General features: G+C 39.1%; 1 protein-coding gene across 1 annotated transcript in view; it reads left to right on the forward strand.

The window, feature by feature from the left end:
- TMEM236 (transmembrane protein 236) overlaps positions 1–17533 on the forward strand; it is a 61162-nt gene extending 43629 nt beyond the window's left edge. Inside the window, exon 4 of the mRNA XM_007936339.1 lies at positions 16965–17533. Coding sequence (XP_007934530.1) covers positions 16965–17533 — 569 coding nt within the window. The remainder of the gene's footprint in view (positions 1–16964) is intronic.
- The last annotated feature ends 505 nt before the right edge of the window (positions 17534–18038 follow it).

The following is an 18038-nucleotide window of genomic DNA, read 5'->3' on the forward strand; positions in this document are numbered from 1 at the left end:
GTCTTTTGTGTCCCTGGTAAGATTTATTCCCAAGTTTTTTTTTTTTTTTTTAGAAGGTATTGTAAATGGTATTGATTTCCTTACTTCTTTTTCAGCAATCTCTTTGCTGATGTAGAGGAATCCAATACTATTTGTTTCTCAGATTATTTTGAAAATCTGCAAAGCTGCTTCAAGAGCTTCTGTGAAAACTTGGGGAGCTGAATTGGGGTCTTTGTGATGTAATTCTTACTTCAGCCTGATTGACAATTTTTGATTATGATTTCATTTTTTATGTAAGATTTCATTTGAAAAAAAATGTAAAAATGATTCTGCTGATACATGTATGAAAACCATTCATCTAGGACCTCATTATAGTTATCAAACCAAAAAAAAAAAAAAAAAAACCTCACTGCCTTAGAGTTGGTTTCAGCTCATTGCAACCCCTTGGGTTTCTGAACAGTATCTCTATAGAAGTAGATTGCCTAGTCTTCCTTATGAGATTTAGAGTCAGAGGCTGTATATTTCCAGATCAGTACTATAACTCAAGTGGCCAACTCTCTACCTCTCCAGCCTCAGGAACCCTGAGAATCATGATGTAGCACCACCTGGAGACAAAGTGAACCCCCCATCCAAGGTCTTATGACTGGTGCTGCTCTGGTCAAGTGCAGCTTTGCGTTAGATCGGGCTCATCATGATGGAAAAAACACAGGTTTCAGCTATAACACAAACACACAAAAACCAGAACTATTTTGGCTTTCTATTTTTATTTGTTTTATTTCTAATGTTTTGTTCTTCTAAAATAATATATATTCATTTAAAAAGGTTATAAAACAGAGATAAGCAGCAGGAAAAAGAAAAAAAGAAAGGAAAAGGAAATCAACCATAATTCCATAATCTAGAGGTTTATAGGAGTTCTGGTAGCACTGTGGTTAAAGCATTGGGTTACTAACCAAAAGGTCAGTGATTTGAACCTATGAGCCACTCTGCAGGAAAAAGATGAGGCAGTCTGTTACTGTAAAGATTTACAGGCTTGGAAACCTTATGGGGCAGTGCTACTCTGTCCTATAGAGTCACTATGAATTGGAATTGATTTATAATGGAAAAGATTTTTAACTGATGGAATCTTGATGTAAATTCTTTGGTTAAGAACATCTAATTTGTCACCTTTTTTTTTTTTTAATTGTGTTTTGGGCAAAAATTTACAGAGCAAATTCACTTCCCATACAGCAGCTCATGTACACTTTGTCTCATGACATTGACTACAATTTACCATAATGCAACAGCTCCCCTCCCACTTCCTTTTCATAGTTATCTCTTACCTGTGTCCCTCCCTCCATGCACTCCTGCCCCCTGAGCTATGTCCCTGCGCATACACAGCCCTTCTATTCTCCCATGACTGTTCTCTTCAAGGAGTGTATCTACCTAGTGTAAATGTTCACCTCATATGCCTGTCTTTTATTTGGCTGGAAAGCCAAAGGTATGGATTCAATTCCAGACCTGAAAAGCAGCTAGGGGCCATTGTCTCAGTGGTTCCACCAGGCTCTATCAGACCAGCAAACCTGTTCCCTTTTTTTTTTCATGTGATTTTGAGTTTTGTTCCACATTGTCCCCACTCCATCCAGGATCTCCTACATAGATCCTCCTCTGAGTAGTTGACAGTGGTAGCTGGGCACCATCTAGTTCTTCTGGTCTCATAGTCATATAGGCTGAGGATCACATGGTAATTTGTCACCTTTTTAATGTCATGATTCCAAGGGTTCCTAGGACTGGAGAGGTACAGAGCTGACCACCCGCATTATGGTGCTGATCTAGAAGCATACAGTCTATGACTCTAAATGAGGTCCTAGATGAATGGTTTTCATACCCTTATCAGCAGAATATTTTTTTCCTTTTTTTCTTCAAATGAAATCTTACATAAAACATAAAATCATAAACAAAATTTTTCTTGATCTGCCTGAAGTAAAAATTGCATCACGAAGACCCCAATTCAGCTCCCTACACTATATGGTGGATCTCATTCTTGTTATTACATATATTTTTATGTCATTTTATTGACTGAATAATAATTCCATAGCATTAATGAACCATGATTTATTTAGCTAACCCCTTGTTGCTGGACAATTAGATTTTGTCCCCTATTTTTAAATTATTATAAACATTGCTGTTATGCCTCTTGTTCAGAGGGTTTGAAGAAAAAAGGACCAGGATCTGGGTGGAATGTGTAAGGTGATGTGTGCTTGAGTTGAGCAGGGGAGATGAGGAATTAAGCCATGATTAGTGCACATGCATGTACGTATGGTGTAAATGGTCTGTGTTTTAAAGGACCTTGTGTGTGTGTGTGAATTAGAAAACACTGAGAGGTGACTGGCCCAGCAGAATCTGGAGACTGAGACAGTTAACTGCCACTGGACAAGAGCCGAAAGATATCAGGATGATAACCACAGTGAGTGTCCTCAGAAGACCTGGAACATCTGCACATGCCCAGACTTCTTGGCAACAAGGCTACTGAAGAAAGTGACTATTATGGACTGGCTACATATGCAGAGAAATACAGAAGGGGGTCATAGGGGTTTATATAGACAGGGTGGCAAGAGTGGTTTGGCTCCATTGAGGATATCTGCATAGTTAGAGAGGACTTGCTAGAGGTAAGATCAACTGGCTATTTGAGTGAAAAATATCAGAGCTCTGCAGAGGAGTTGGTTTCCACCATCACATCAGTAAGAGATGCCAGTTATGATGTTGGCAGTGTAAGATTTTCAAGTAAATCTGCTCACTAGGTCTAGTCCGATTCCTTCTGTGTAACTTCTTTAATACCCAGAGACTTGAGCCCAGTGCTACAAGGGCCTCAGCAGCACAGACGAGTATTTTCCTGGGTTAAATGCTTACATGTGGAATTTTGGGCTCAAAGTATATTCAAGGCTTTAAGGTTTTGGTAAGTGTCGTCAAATTGCTTTCTCTCTCCCTATGTTGTTGTTGTTGTTGTTATGTGCCGTCAAGTCAGACCCGAATCTTAGCGACCCCTCCTTAGGTTTCCAAGGCAGTATCACTACGGAAGTAGATTGCCCCATCTTCCTTCCGAGGAGTGGCTGGTGGGTTTGAACTGCCAGCCTTCTGGTTAGCAGTCAAGTGCCTTAAGCACTACGCTACCAGAGCTCCCTCTCTCTCCCTATAGAATGTCCTAATTTACCCTCCAAACAGCAATGTAAGAAAACACCTGTTTATCCTCAAACCTTGTAGCATAGCATAATTTATTCTTTTTTATCTTTGCCAATTTCCTCAACAAAAATAGTATCTTATTGCTTTCTAATTTGATTTTTAAAGGCCTAGTCATATTGAACATTTTCCCATAGGTTTATTGGGTATTTTATAGATATTTTTTGGAATCATATTAAGTCCTTGACCCATTTTTCTCTTGGTATGGCCACTCTTTTTTTTTTTTTTTTTAAATACTACCGATTCATGAGTTCTCTAAATATTAAGCTCCGGTCTGTCATAAATGTAGCATATAATTTCAGAATTATCATTTGTCTTTTAATTTCATTATGGTGTTTTGACATAGTCTAATCAATCAATATTTAGTTTGTGAATTCTATCTTTGGTGTTATGTTTAAAAGTCTAATTTCACTCCAAAGTGATATAAATACTTACCTCCCCCCCCAAGACATTTTACATTAAATTTCTAATCAGGAAAATATGTTGGATTCTCTGTAGGGTACAAATTCAGTCCTGGTAGCACAGTGGTTAAGCATTTGGCTACTAACCCAAATGTCTGTTGTTCTGACCCAACAGCAGCTTGGTGGGAGGAGGATGTAGCAGTCTGCTTTAGTAAACATTATAGCTTTGGAAACCCTATGTGACAGTTCTACACTGTCCTGTAGGGTCACTATATGGTGACTATGAATCAGACTCACCTCGAGAGCAATGGGTTTGGTTTGAATCCATAAATTACACAGGACAATCTCGTATTATTTACTTGATCTGGATTCCTGCATGGATTTTGTCTCTAGCCATTTCTTCTGGAATTTCCAACTGAAAACAAATAAATAAATAACTCGCTGCCGTTGAGTCGGATCTGACCCCTCCTTGGGTTTCCAAGGCAGTATCATTACCGAAGTAGATTGCCCAATCTTCCTTCTGAGGAGTGGCTGGTGGGTATGAACTACCAGCCTTCTGGTTAGCAGTCAGATGCTAGAGTATCTTAAAAACATCAATCCCTAGCACATCCAGTCCCCATTAACTAAATTAAAATCTGAGAATGGAACTTGGGCATGGCATATTTGAAAAAGGAGCCCTGGTGGTACAACGGTTAAGTGCTTGGCTGCTAACTGAAAGGCTGGCAGTTTGAACCCATCTAGTGGTTCCATGGTAGAAAGACCTGATGATCTGCTGCTATAAAGATCATAGCCTAGGAAACCCTCTGGGCAGTTATAATGTCACGTAGGATCACTATGAGTTAGAATTGACTCTATGGCACTCAAAAATAACAATAGATTTTTTTAAAGAGAACAGCTCATTGAATGATTCTGATTTATTTTCCCCAATTAAGAGCAGCAGTTGAAAACTGAGAAAGAGCAAATCCAAATTCATGAAGTAGCCTGCATTCCAGATTGTTTGGAAATGAACTGATTCCACCTTAACCAAAAAGAATGTAAGAGATACCACACAGAATGAAAAGGGGTGTTGCTTTTTTCTGAATAAAACAAAGGGCATTTTGAGTTCCTCTTTTCTCTTACTTTTAAGAAAAAACTTCTTATAAACCATAAGCACTCAGTGTGGAGCTGGGTTTTCAGAGTGTGTTTTGCAATGTGTTCAGAGAATGTGTATGAGGAACACTGTGTCCGGGACCATGTCAAGAAGGGGGGCATTTCCTTTCCTACCCTCCTGTTGCTATTTAAAAGAAGGAAGTTTCAGGAAAGTATGTCAGTTCTAGGATTTTTTTTTCCCAAGAATTAAGTAACCATTTACCAGACTAGGGTGAAAGAAGGCTAGAATTTCTGATTTATACTTTCCAATGAAGGACCAGCTGTCAGGATTAGGTCAGCGAGGATCAGGCTAATAACTATGGTAGAGTGAACCCCGTGCCAACAGACATGGAACATCAGGTGCAGTCAAAATCTTGAGAGAAGGCTCCCTTTGATTAGGATAGCTTTACATGATTTTCACAATTTGGTGTCAAATTATAAATATTTTGCAAAGTTGGAAAAATATATGAATAATTTTATTGTATAAAATGAAATACTTGAAAGGTACAAGATATTTTTGAAATAAATATTTCAGGGAGGCTGATAGAATAAGGGACCATAAGCTGTTAGGTGCTGTCAAGTCGGTTCTGACTCATGGCGACTGTATATCCAACAGAATGCAACGCTGCCCAGTCCCGCACCATCCTCATAATTGCTGTGTTTGAGCCCATTGTGGCAGCCAGTGTGTCAATCCATCTTGCTGGGGGTCTTCCTCTTTTTCTCTGATCCTCTTCTTTATCAAACTTGATGACCTTCTCCAGGGACTGGACTCACTTGATAATAACATGTCTAAAGTATATGAGACGAAGTCTTGCCATTCTTCCTTCTAAGGAACATTCTGACCTTACTTCTTCCAAGGGAACATAAATATGCATTATTTTAGAATACCAAGACCTTTTCCCTATATAGTTATCAATTAATGAAAGCTTTTGGCTCCAGTTTGAAATTAAAGGCATACGTCCTTGATTTCTAGTATCTAATTTTTTTCTTTCTGTCTTGTGTTTAAGACAGTAACATAGGTTATTCAGCTGATAGCTTGCAAAATGTTCAGACATTCTTCATCATTGTCTTAGACTGTGTGTATATTAATGCTGGGGTACTGTGTATTGCAAGGGAGTTCTTGGTGGTTAAGTGGTTAATGCATGGTTAATGCACTTGGCTGCTGACCAAAAGGTTGAAGAGTTAAGTTCACATCGAGGTACCTCGGAAGAAAGGCCTGATGATCTACTGCCAAAAATATCAGCCATTAAAAACGCTTTGGACCACAATTCTACTCTGATACACATGAGGTTGCCATGAATCAGAGTTGATTCTGTGACAACTTTATATATATATACATATATGTATAGTTGTTGTTGTTGTTGTTATGTGCCGTCGAGTCAGACCCAACTCATAGCGACCCCTCCTTGGGTTTCTGAGGCAGTATCACTATGGAAGGAGATTGCCCCATCTTCCTTCCGAGGAGTGGCTGGTGGGTTTGAACCGCCAGCCTTCTGATTAGCAGTCAAGTGCCTTAGGCACTACACTATCAGAGCTCCTATATATATATATATATATATATATATATATAAACTGTTTTTCTCAGGACTTGCTTCCATCTGCTCTTCTAGGACTCCAAGCCCCTACTTCTGAGTGGGAAGGCGTGTTCTAGGGACTATTTCATTATGAGCTCACAGACATTGTCTTCTTGATATCACAGATCTGCCCTTACCTTCACCTGTGTGTGACCTTTGATGCTGTCGGTGCCTCAGAGGGCTTGTGAAGGGCCTTGATGCCACCACTGCTGCTGCTGGTGCCATCTCTCTCCCATTTATGTCTGCCCAAGTCCTCCTGGGCTATGCAAGTGCCATGCTGTGCTGGCACGCTCTCCTGGGCCCAATGCCATGTTACATCTTCTCTTACTGATGAGACACACTGGTCTCCCGGCTGCACTGCCAGGTGCTTCGAATGTCTTCCAGGCTTGTTAGTGAAATCAATCCTTATGGTCTTGTTTAAAGGGCTCTCTCTAAGACTGGGGCCAGAGTGCAATCAGGGTGAGAGACCCTTTGCAGGACCCAAAATTTCTTCTTCCTTTTGACTCTGGGAGATTGGTCTTGGGCCACTTTTTTATACCTTCTCTTACTAGCCTTAGTCCAGATTTGCCCCCCGCCCCCAGGATATTCATTGCTCTCTTGGGTAAATTCACTCCAGAAAAGGAATGCCTCTGATTTTTTATTAAGCAAATTTTTATGGAGTATCTATTCCATACCAGGCACTCTGCTCAGTTCTGGGGGTACAATAATAAATAAAAGCAGGCAGAATTCCTCTTTCATGCAGCTGAAGTCCAGTGGGTAACCTGTTGTTGTGGACCATCGAGTTGATTCTGACTGAGCCTGACCCAATAGGAGAGTAGAGGCCTCATGGGGTTTCCTAGGCTACAATATTTTGGCGAGCAGATTGCCAGGTCTTTTCTCCTGTGAAGCAGCTGGTGGGTTCATACTTCTGACCAACCAAGTGCATAACATCAGGGCTCTTTAGCTGGGATAATGAAACATTAATTAACTAACTACACTAATGAGTTAAGCCAGTTGCAGGCAAGTTGACTCAGACTCGTGGCAACCCCATGTATGTAAGGGTAGACCTATGCTCCCCAAAGGGTTTCAGTAGCTGATTTTTCAGAAGTATGTCAACATGTATTTCTTCTGAGGTGCGTCTGGGTGGACTTGAACTTCCGACCTTTGAGTTTAACTACACTAGTTAAGCCAGCTTGGGCTTATGCTGAATTTTCAAGCTCTGATGTTTATCCAGGCACTTTAATTTTTTTACATATATTAATAATGGAGGAAATACTACTATGCACATTTCAAAATCCAGACTTACTTGTATTTGGCAGTGAGATAACTATATTCTTTTCAACTTTTTATCTTACTACTTATATATTTTAAAAATATATTCTATATTGCATTGTTTATATATTATACTTATATTTATATTATATTTATATTGTAACCAACACTCGTCTGTCACTTTGTGATATTGTGGTGGCTTGCATGTTGCTGTGATACTGAAAGATATGCCATGGTTTTTCAAATACAAGCTGGGTCACTCATAATGGGCAGCAGATCTTAGATAGACTAGAAACAAGGACACAGCCAAGTCCACATGTGAAAAAATTGGCCACTCAAAACCTTATGAATAGCTGGGAAACATTGTCTGATATAGTGCCAGAAGATGAGCCCCTCAGGTTGGAAGGCACTCAAAATAAGATAGGGGAAGAGCTGCCTCCTCAAAGTAGAGTCAATCTTAACGACGTGGCTGGAGTAAAGCTTTCTGGATCTCCATGTACTATTGCATTGTGACTCAAAATGAGAAAAAACAGCTGCAGACATTCGTTAATAATTGGGATGTAGAATATACAAAGTGTGAATCTAGAAAAATTGGAAGTTGTCCAAAATGAAATGGAAGACATAGAGATAAATATCCTAGGCATTAGTGAGCTGCAGTGGACTGGTATTGGACATTCTGAATCATATAGTCATATGATCTACTATGCTGGGAATGAAAAGTTGAAGAGGAAGGTGTGGCAATCATCATGAAAAAGAGCATTTCAAGATCTCTCCTAAAGTACATTGCTGTCAATGATAGGATAATATCCACAGGCCTACAAAGAAAACCAATTATTACTACTATTATTCAAATTTATGCACCAATGACTAAAGCCAAATATGAAAAATTGCAGATGTTTGACCAACTTCTGCAGTCTGAAATTGACCAAACATGCAATCAAGTTGCATCGATAATTACTGGTGATTAGAATGCAAAAGTTGGAAAAAAAGAAGAAGCATCAAAAGGTGAAAAGATGGCCTTGGTGATAAAATGATGCCAGAGATTGCATGATAGGATTTTGCGAGAGGAGTGACTTATTCATCGCAAATACATTTTTTTCCCCAACAACATAAACAGAAACTATACTACCTGGACCTTACTGGATAGAATACACAGGAATCAAATTGATTCTATCTGTCGAAAGAGAGGATGGAGAAGCTCAATATCATCAGTCAGAACAAGGCCAACGGCCAAATGTGGAATAGACCTTCAATTGCTTGTAAGCAAGTTGAAGTTGAAGCTGAAGATAATTAAAACAAGGCTATGAGAGCAAAACATGACCTTGAGTATATGCCACCTGAATTTAGAGAACATCTGAAGAATACATTTGACACATTGAATACCAATGACTGAAGACACGATGAGTTGTGGGATGACATTAAGACATCATACATAAAGAAAGACAAAGGTCCTTAAAAAACAGGAAAGGAAGAAAAGACCAAAATTGATGTCAGAAGGGACTCTGAAGCTTGCTCTTGAAAGGAGAGTAGCTAAAGAGAATAGAAGAAATGATGAAGTAAAAGAGCTGAACAGATTTCACAGGCCGCTCAAGAAGACAAAATAAAGTATTATAATGAAATGTGCAAAGACCTGGAATTAGAAAATCAAAAGGGAAGAACATGCTCAGTATTTCTCTAGCTGAAAGAACTGAAGAAAAAAATGAAGCCTCGAGTTACAATATTGAATAATTCTGTGGGCACAATGTTGAATGATGCAGGAAGCATCAAAAGAATATAGAAGAAATATAGAGAGTCACTGTCGACGTTCAACCATTTCAGGATCTTTTTAGAGGTAGCATATGCTCAGGAACTGATGGCATTGAAGCAAGAAGTCCAAGTTGCACTGAAGGAATTGGCAAAAAACAAGGCTCTAAGAATTAATGGAAACATTGAACAAGTGGATGCAGCACAGGAGGCACACACTAATTTATACCAAGAAATTAGGAGGACAGCTACCTGGTCAACCAACTGGAAGCGATCCATATTTATGCCCATTTCAAAGAAAGGTAATCCAACAGAATTTGGAAATTATCAAACAACCTCATTAATATCATACACAAGTAAAATTTTGCTGATGATAATTCAGAAACAGTTGCAGCATTATATTGACAGGGAAGTTCCAGAAATTCAAGCTGGATTCAGAAGAAGATGGGGAACAAGGGATATCATTGCTGATGTCAGATGGACCTTGACTGATGTTGATCAAGATGTTCTGGTTAGCATTACACCACCAGAGCTCCTCATGGAGGGTGATTAAATAATACTAAGCAGCAGTACCCAGTCCAGTATTTGCCAAACCTCTGAGAATCATAGCCTAGCCAAGTTGATAGGTAACATTTACCATCACAGTGTGCTTATTTCTGTTGAATTTTAATAAAAATAGTAATTTTATTTTTTTCTAGGGAAATTCCCCCCCACACACACACACACACATGCAGTGTTATACCTAACTTGTTATCTTTCATCTTTTTCTAGAACATTTCTCCTCTGGAAGAACAAATTTTAGGGACCGTTAATCAATACTCATCATTGTTTTTCTGAAGAATTCTTTACTTTTATCTTCTGGTTGCTGTGCTTGAGTAACAATCTTATTTCCTCTTAGCTTCCTAGACAGTCTCAACAGCCTCTTGGCTCTTTTCTTCATGTCCTCTTTTGGTCCCCTGCCTTCCATTCTCCACATACATCTGATTGTGTCTTTCTCTACCTCAGAGCTCTTCAGTGGTTTTCCTTTGAATTGAGAATAAATCTAAAATCTTTATCATGACCCATAAGGCTCTGCATAATCCAGCCTTGCCACGAAAAGTATAGTATAGTGAGTAAGGAGATGTGTTTGAGGTTCAAATTAAGGTCCTTTTAGTTGCTAGCAGCATGACCTTGGAACCAATATTGAATCTCTGTGCTTCTATATTGTAGAATTATTACAAAGGTTAAGTGAAATAATGCCCACAAAGGGTTTAGAATAGTGTTTGGTATATTTAAAAAGGGGAACTCTGGCAGCTAAGACACTTGCCTGCTAACCAGACGGCTGGCGGTTCAAACCCACCAGCCACTCCTCGGAAGGAAGGTTGGGCAATCCTACTTCTGTAGTGATACTGCCTCGGAAACCCAAGGAGGGGTCGCTATGAGTCGGGTTTGACTCGACAGCACATAACAACCACACAACATATTTAAAAAAGAAAAAGAAAGATTACTGCCATTGAATCAATTTTGACTCATAGCAACCCCCACTGGATTTCCAAGGCAGTAAATCTTTAGGGAAGTAGATTGCCCCCTCTTCCTTCTGTAGAATGGCCTGTAGGTTTGAACTGTGTACCTTTTGGTTAGCCATCAAATGCCTTACCCTTCACCAAACTTTCTTCCTTCAATTCGTTCTAGTTGAAGTTTCTGCACATATGCTGTTGTACTAGCTGGAAAATTCCTTTCTCATTCTAAACCAAAAAGATAATTTGCCATCAAGTTGACCCTGACTCATAGTGACACCATGTATGTCACAGTAGAGCTGTGCTCCATAGGTTTTTTTTTTTTTTAACATTTAAACATTTTATTGTGGTTTGGGTGAAAGTTTACTGAGCAAAGTAATTTTCCATTCAACAGTTTATACACATTTTGTTTCATGACATTAGATGCTATCCCCTCAATGTAACAGCACTCTTCCCACTTCCTCCCTGGGTTCCTTGTTTCCACTGTCTCCTTTTCATTGCCTCTTCCTGACTTCTGAGCTTTGTTTTAGGGCAAATTCTGCTCTTTTGGTTTCATATGGTGATTGTTCTGAGGAGCACATTCCTCATGGGTGCTAGTGTTCATTTTACAGGCCTATCTATTGTTCGGCTGAAAAGTGATTTTCAGGAGTGGGTTCAGTTCCAGGTTTGAACAATATCTAAATTCCAGATGTGAAGGATAAATCTGATCTTTTCTATGATTTCAATATTTTACTACATTTTTCTCCCACTCCGTCTAAAGCATTTATTGTGATCCCAACCAGGGCAGTCGGTTCCATAGGGTTTTCTAATGGCTGACTTTTCAGAAGTAGGTCATCAGACCTTTCTTCAGAGATGGCTCTGGGTGCACTTGAGCTTCCAACCTTTTGGTTTGCAGCCCAGCATGTTAACTGTTTGCACCACCCAGGAACTCCCTTTCCCCACTCTTGTTAGTTGCTGTCGAGTTGGCTTAGCTCATGGTGATCTAATATATGCCTAATTAATCCTACCTATCATCATGTCTCAGTTTGAATGTCACTTCTCACATGAGCATCCCCTGACTCCCCAGTCTAATTCTGATCCCCCATGATAGTTTTTCATCATCTAATTTATTTTCTTTTAAAAGCCTTGTCACAACAGTTTATTATTCAATATGTATTGATATGATTGTTCATTTAGTATTTGTGTTCCCAGTGGACTGTAAGAGTCATAAAAGCAAGGGCTATGTTCACATTATTTGCTACACTACTCCCAGTGCCCAGCACGGTACTCAGTTCGACATTCTAGTATTTGCTGCTCATGATAGGCAGCTGGGAGACTAAATGGCACATTTTTAATGTCAGTTTCCTTCCTGGCTTTTTTTTAGGTTAACTTTCCCAGTGATTTCTGTGTCTGTTTCTCTCTATTACTCTTTTGATTTAAATATATTATATCATGATCCTGTTCTCTTTGCAAGAGAAAGACATGCTCACTGTAGTGAATTTCTCACTACTGACTTACCACATTATATCTTGTTTTTTTTCCAGTGTAAGTTATCTAAAACTTTAGAGGAATAAGCTAGAGGTAGAAATAAAATGCACATAAGTACTAGAGTAAAATAAATAGGAGTCACTTCCTTAAACATTTATCTGTTATCGAATGGACATTTTTATAGTTACTTGGTTTGCACAATAAAGACGAAAATTGTTTTGGCAACTGGCATCAGATGTGAGGACTACATACACAGAATGGCTTGCTATTTTTACTTTTTACAGGGCAATATGAACCTATGAGGAAGTGAGTACAGAGCTCTCTTTATGCTTGTATCTGTCATAGATTTTGCACAAGTAAATATTGTTGTATCCCAAATAGTACAATAACAAGAACAAGAAATGGGATTATGAGAGTTGTAAGTGGATATTTAAAAATAATAATTTGCAGGGGGAACTAATCACGGAACCAAAAGGAATAGTATTGAATACATGAAAGTTTACATTCTCAAGAATATATTTGCTGGTCTTCCCTGCCCTCCCAGAGGCCAACCAAGCTTTGCAGCTAATAGTTTTGATGTTTCTCAGCCGAAAGAGGAGAGCAGAGTCTCTGTGCTGCCAAATCTAAACTAGTCCTTAATACACTGTGGAGAGATAGGAAGCTCTCAGTTCTAATTTCACTAAATACATATGAGTTGCAGGTTTAGTGTCTCATCAAAAACAAACTCTGGCTAAGAATTTATTGTTCATACAAACAGCTCTTAGAACCTCAACTATTAAGACTTTCAGTGACTTAAAAAATGTTAATGTGTCACTTCTTAGATTGCTACTTCCTGGCTATGAAACAGTGCTGAATTTGCAATCCTTCTCAAAAGCCAAAATTAAGCACTATGTTCTTAATGTTGACAAGGGACTTTGGATTTTCATTCACAGTTTTATCTACTAAGAATGGTGCAGGAGAGTTCTCTGGGACATGAGATACCCTTGAAACATTTTCTCTATTGATTATTTTTAGGAAAATGAGAGATGAAATTAATGCAAGTGAGCATCTAAGTTTAAAAAGACATGATTCTATGAATATTAAAATAATGTCAATTAGTATATAATTTCTCTCTTCCTTGAATATTATTTATTCAAATGATACCTACTCATGCCACTGTGACCTCCAAGTTGGCTAATGAGTATTCCAAGGGTCATGAGTCCTGGAATTTACTTATGAAGGATTCCTACCAGAAATCAGTAATGTTGCATCCAGAATTTAAATGATCTTTTTAGCTTATAAAAGTACTCTATTTATGCTTAATATTTTAAAGTAATTTGTTAATTGCCTAAAAATGAGATAGACTGTTTTTTTAAAAACAACTATTTATAGTAAACAAGCATTTTATTAGTCATTAATCACAGTTTTTATTTTAAAATGTTTTTATTTTCAGTGCAATAAAACTCAACACGTTATTTATTGACTTTGTCTATTTAACCTTTAGAACTATTCATTCTAATCACTCCCCTTAAGTTTTGTCTTATCAAGTAATATGGCCATTCAGCAGGTTTGCTGAGTAAACTTTGTCAAGGGCTGATAAATTCTTAGCAGTAACTATGGTGTGAAAATCAAAGGGTTCAAGTGGATAAATGTTTGAGAAATAATGTGCTGCTTTCCATATACATAAATAATACCATGAATGCCATACCTGGCCATGAAATTTGGAGATTCCTTCATACTCTTGCAACCTCAATATCCACAGATATGTGCAGATGTGCATGCATGCACACATGTGCACATACATGTGCACACACAGCATGATAGTGAAGGGGCAAATGCCCTCTCATTCTGATAACTGGTATGTTGAGCAGGCACAGGCTTCTGGCCACAGGAGTCATGCTCTCTCTAGTCTAATCAGTCAGACTTACCAGTTCAGAAAAACTTTTGGAAAGAAAAGCTTAAAAATCTTGGATTCAGAGTGTCATTCTTCACCGTGACTCTAATAATTGCATAGATTCCCTAATTTTAGCACCAAACTATACATCTAAAGACTTGGGTTGTTATGATCTCTGGGGGTTTGTTTCTTATAAAATGATGAGGTTGGACCCAGTGAACATTTAGATTTATTTAGCCATAAGAAGATATGACTTTATGATATTTATATGTTTTTTAATTGGCATATAATACATTGCTCTACACAGGTGATAGTTACCATAAAGTTAAGAGTTCACCGATTGGAGCCAAACACGTTTGCCTGTGAATTCCAGCTCTGCCCTTTAGTAACTGTGTATTTGAATTTGGGCAAGTCATTTAACTTCTTGGGCCTGAGTTTTCCATGCCTATAAAATGAGATAGTGTATTAGTTTCCTAGGGTAATCATAACAAATTATTGCAAACTAGGTGACTTAAAATAATAGCAATTTATATTTCTACATACTTATTTTTATGTGCTATAAGAATGTCTATATATATAATAGACCTAACAGCAAAGTTAGGAGCTCTCGTAGCATAGTGGCTAAAGCACTTGAATGCTAACCAGAAGGCTGGCAGTTCAAACCCACCAGCCACTCCTTGGAAGGAAGGTTGGGCAATCCTACTTCCGTAGTGATACTGCCTCAGAAACCCAAGGAGGGGTCGCTATGAGTCGGGGCCGACTCGACGGCACATAACAACAACAACAGCAGCAGCAGCAAAGTTATGATAACTTTTTAGCCACATCCAACCCCCCCCATTGTTGGACCTGTGGACTCGGGACCATGGTTGTAGGGGACATAAAGCTCAATTGGCATTAGATACTACACAAAAACATTGTCCCACATCCTACTTTGGTGAGTGGCAACTGGAGTATTTGAAGATTGCAGGTGGCCATCTAAGATGCAACAATTGGTTGCTTCTCCTCTGGAGCAAAGAAGAATGAAGAAAACCAAAGACACGTAGAAACAATTAGTCCAAGGGACTAGTGGACCATGCAGACTTTAGCTTACCTGACCCTGAGACCAGAAGAACCATATGGTACCCAGCTATCACTGTCAAACATTTGGAAAGGGATCAGTGCAGGAGATCCTGGATAGAGTGGGAGAACATTGTAGAACAAAATGCAAAATCATAAAAAGACCAGGCTTCATGGCCTGATGAAGACTAGTGAAACCCCCAAGACTATGGCCTTCAGTCACCCTTCAGGCCTGGAATTTAACTCCTGTGGCTTCCAGCCAAACAACAGACAGGTGTATAAGGTGAATATTTATACAAGGTAGGTACACTCTTCAGAACAATCAACCATGGGAGATCAGAAGGGCACTATTTGCACAGGGAGATAGTTCAGGGGGCAGAAATGCATAGGAAAGGACACAGGGAAGAGGTAACTACAGGGGGGGAGTGGGAAGAGAGCTGTTACATTATGGGGATTGCAATCAATGCCATGAAACAAAATGTGTATAAACTGCTGCATGGAAAATGAATTTGCTCTGTAAACTTTCACCAATGCCGTGCCCATCCCCCCAAAATAGAAATGTATTCTCTCACAATTTTCTGAAATTAAGATGTTGATGGAGTTGGTTCCTTCTGGAGGCTCTGAGGAAGAACCATCCCATATGTCCCTCCTACCTTCTGATGGTTGATGACAGTTCTCAGTGCTCCTTAGCTTGTAGATGCGTCAATCCAATGTCTAGTTCCATCTTTACACTATCTTCTTTTCTGTATGCCCTGTGCTGCTGCTTGTAAGGATTCTCATTTAGGACTCACCCTAATCCAGTATGAACTCTTCTTGACACATACCTTAATGACATCTGCCAAGACCCTATTTCCAAAGAAGGTCATATTCTGAGGTTCTGGGTAGACAATGGATTTTGAGGACACTCTGGTAGCATAGTGCCTAAGGCACTTGACTGCCAACCAGGAGGCTGGTGGTTCAAACCCACCAGCCACTCCTCGGAAGGAAGGTTGGGCAATCCTACTTCTGTAGCGATAACTGCCTCGGAAACCCAAGGAGGGGTCACTAGGAGTTGGGGCCGACTCGATGGCAAATAACAACAACAACATTACACTATGTGGGAGCTCTGGTGGCGTAGTGCCTAAGGCATTTGACTGCTAACCAGAAGCAGCCACTCCTTGGATGGAAGTCTGGGCAATCTACTTTCATAGTGATACCACCTCAGAAACCCAAGGAGGGGTAGCTATGAGTCAGATCTGATTCCCTGGCAGTGTGTTGCATTTGTTTTGTTGTTATTACACCATGTAGAGTTCTGGTGGCAGAGTGGTTAAAGCATTCAGCTGCTAACCCAAAGGCCAGATGTCCAAACCCACCAGCTGCTCTGCAGGAGAAAGATGAGGCAGTCTCCTTCCATAAACATTTACAGCCTTGGAAACCCCAGGGGGCAGTTCTACTCTGTCCTGTAGGGTTGCTGTAAGTCAGAATCAAATCCATTCTGGTTTGGTTTGCGGTTATTACACTACACCTTCTACAGACAGTAATGGTTATCTCTCAACTTTGTTCAGAGGATAAAATGAGATAATTTGTAAAAGTTCCCAGATCAGTAACCAGTGATGTTTATTACTACAAACTGTTCAAAATGATTTAGGACCCATATCCAAAAAACACAAAGACAGGAAGAGCCTTCTCTGTGTTTTTAGTTTTTTCATTATGCTACACTTTGCTGTCTTGAGGTTTTATGCATAAATCAAGCCTCAAATAAAAGAATACTTAAAATTTTATTTTTAATATCAATTTATTGCAGGTAGTGAAGACAGCCGTATTTGCACTTTGCAACAAATAACAACTGTGACTGAACAAGCGAGGCAAAGTGAAGAAAACCCTGCCACTCCTCAGGCAGCCAGGGGAATTGAGTCATCCCGAGGTGAAGTAACAACATGGAGCCAGGATTCTGCATTTATGGGACCCGAGGAGCCGTCCTTCCACTCGGGAATTCTGCGTGCAATGTCCCGGCAAGACGTTCGGGCGGAAATATTTCTGTGGAGCTTTCTCTTGTGGTCTGACACAATTGAAATGCTGCGAGTGGCAGGTCACCCCGCTGTGTACAAGTCCGGCTGGTTGTATCCAGTCTACATATTTAGTTTTATTTCTCTGCTTCGAGTTATATTTACACCCAAAAACCCTCTTCTGAATTCCCTGGGCATCCTGTTTCAGGATTTGCCCTTCATTTTTGTTCGACTTAGTTTAATCATTGTTCTGGGGACCATCACCCCCGTGCTAGGTCTTTGTAAAAATGTGCTGGTAACTCTCTCTTATATTTACTTTAATCACTTAACCAAACTCAGAGTGTTTTCTGCCTTCGAAATGTCTTAATCTGAAAAGAAATGGTAATGTAGTAAAACCTCTTCATGTATGCATGTGGGAAAATTTGTAACAATTTTATCTGTTGCCCACCCTTTTGCACTCACTATATGAAGAAATTAAGAATAGATTGTAAAGAAAAAATTGATTTTTAATAACTGTAGCATATCAATTTTTATGTATACAATTGGTGCTAAATTAAACAGTTACATTCTTACAAACTGACTTCCCTGAATCTCTAAAAAACGTTGTTAATTAATTTTAGCTATGTATATTTCACTTTTTCTGAAAAACAGTTTTCAGGAAAGATTTTTTAAAAATGAGAACAGTTGTCCCACTGTTCGTCCACAAATAAGATTTTTATCATTTATATCAATTAAAGACCATTAAATGAATGCATTCAGGAAGGCATTTGGCTGCTGCGGTATAGTAAATTACTTAGTGTGGCTTTTCTACCCATAAGTCTTTGTAAACTCCAAGGTGGGAATTGCTATTAGCAACTGAGGAGATCCTGATT

The sequence above is a fragment of the Orycteropus afer genome, unplaced genomic scaffold, assembly GCF_000298275.1.
Source record: "Orycteropus afer afer isolate SDZICR_OR568_19922 unplaced genomic scaffold, OryAfe1.0 scaffold00035, whole genome shotgun sequence".
Taxonomy (NCBI): Eukaryota; Metazoa; Chordata; class Mammalia; order Tubulidentata; family Orycteropodidae; genus Orycteropus; species Orycteropus afer.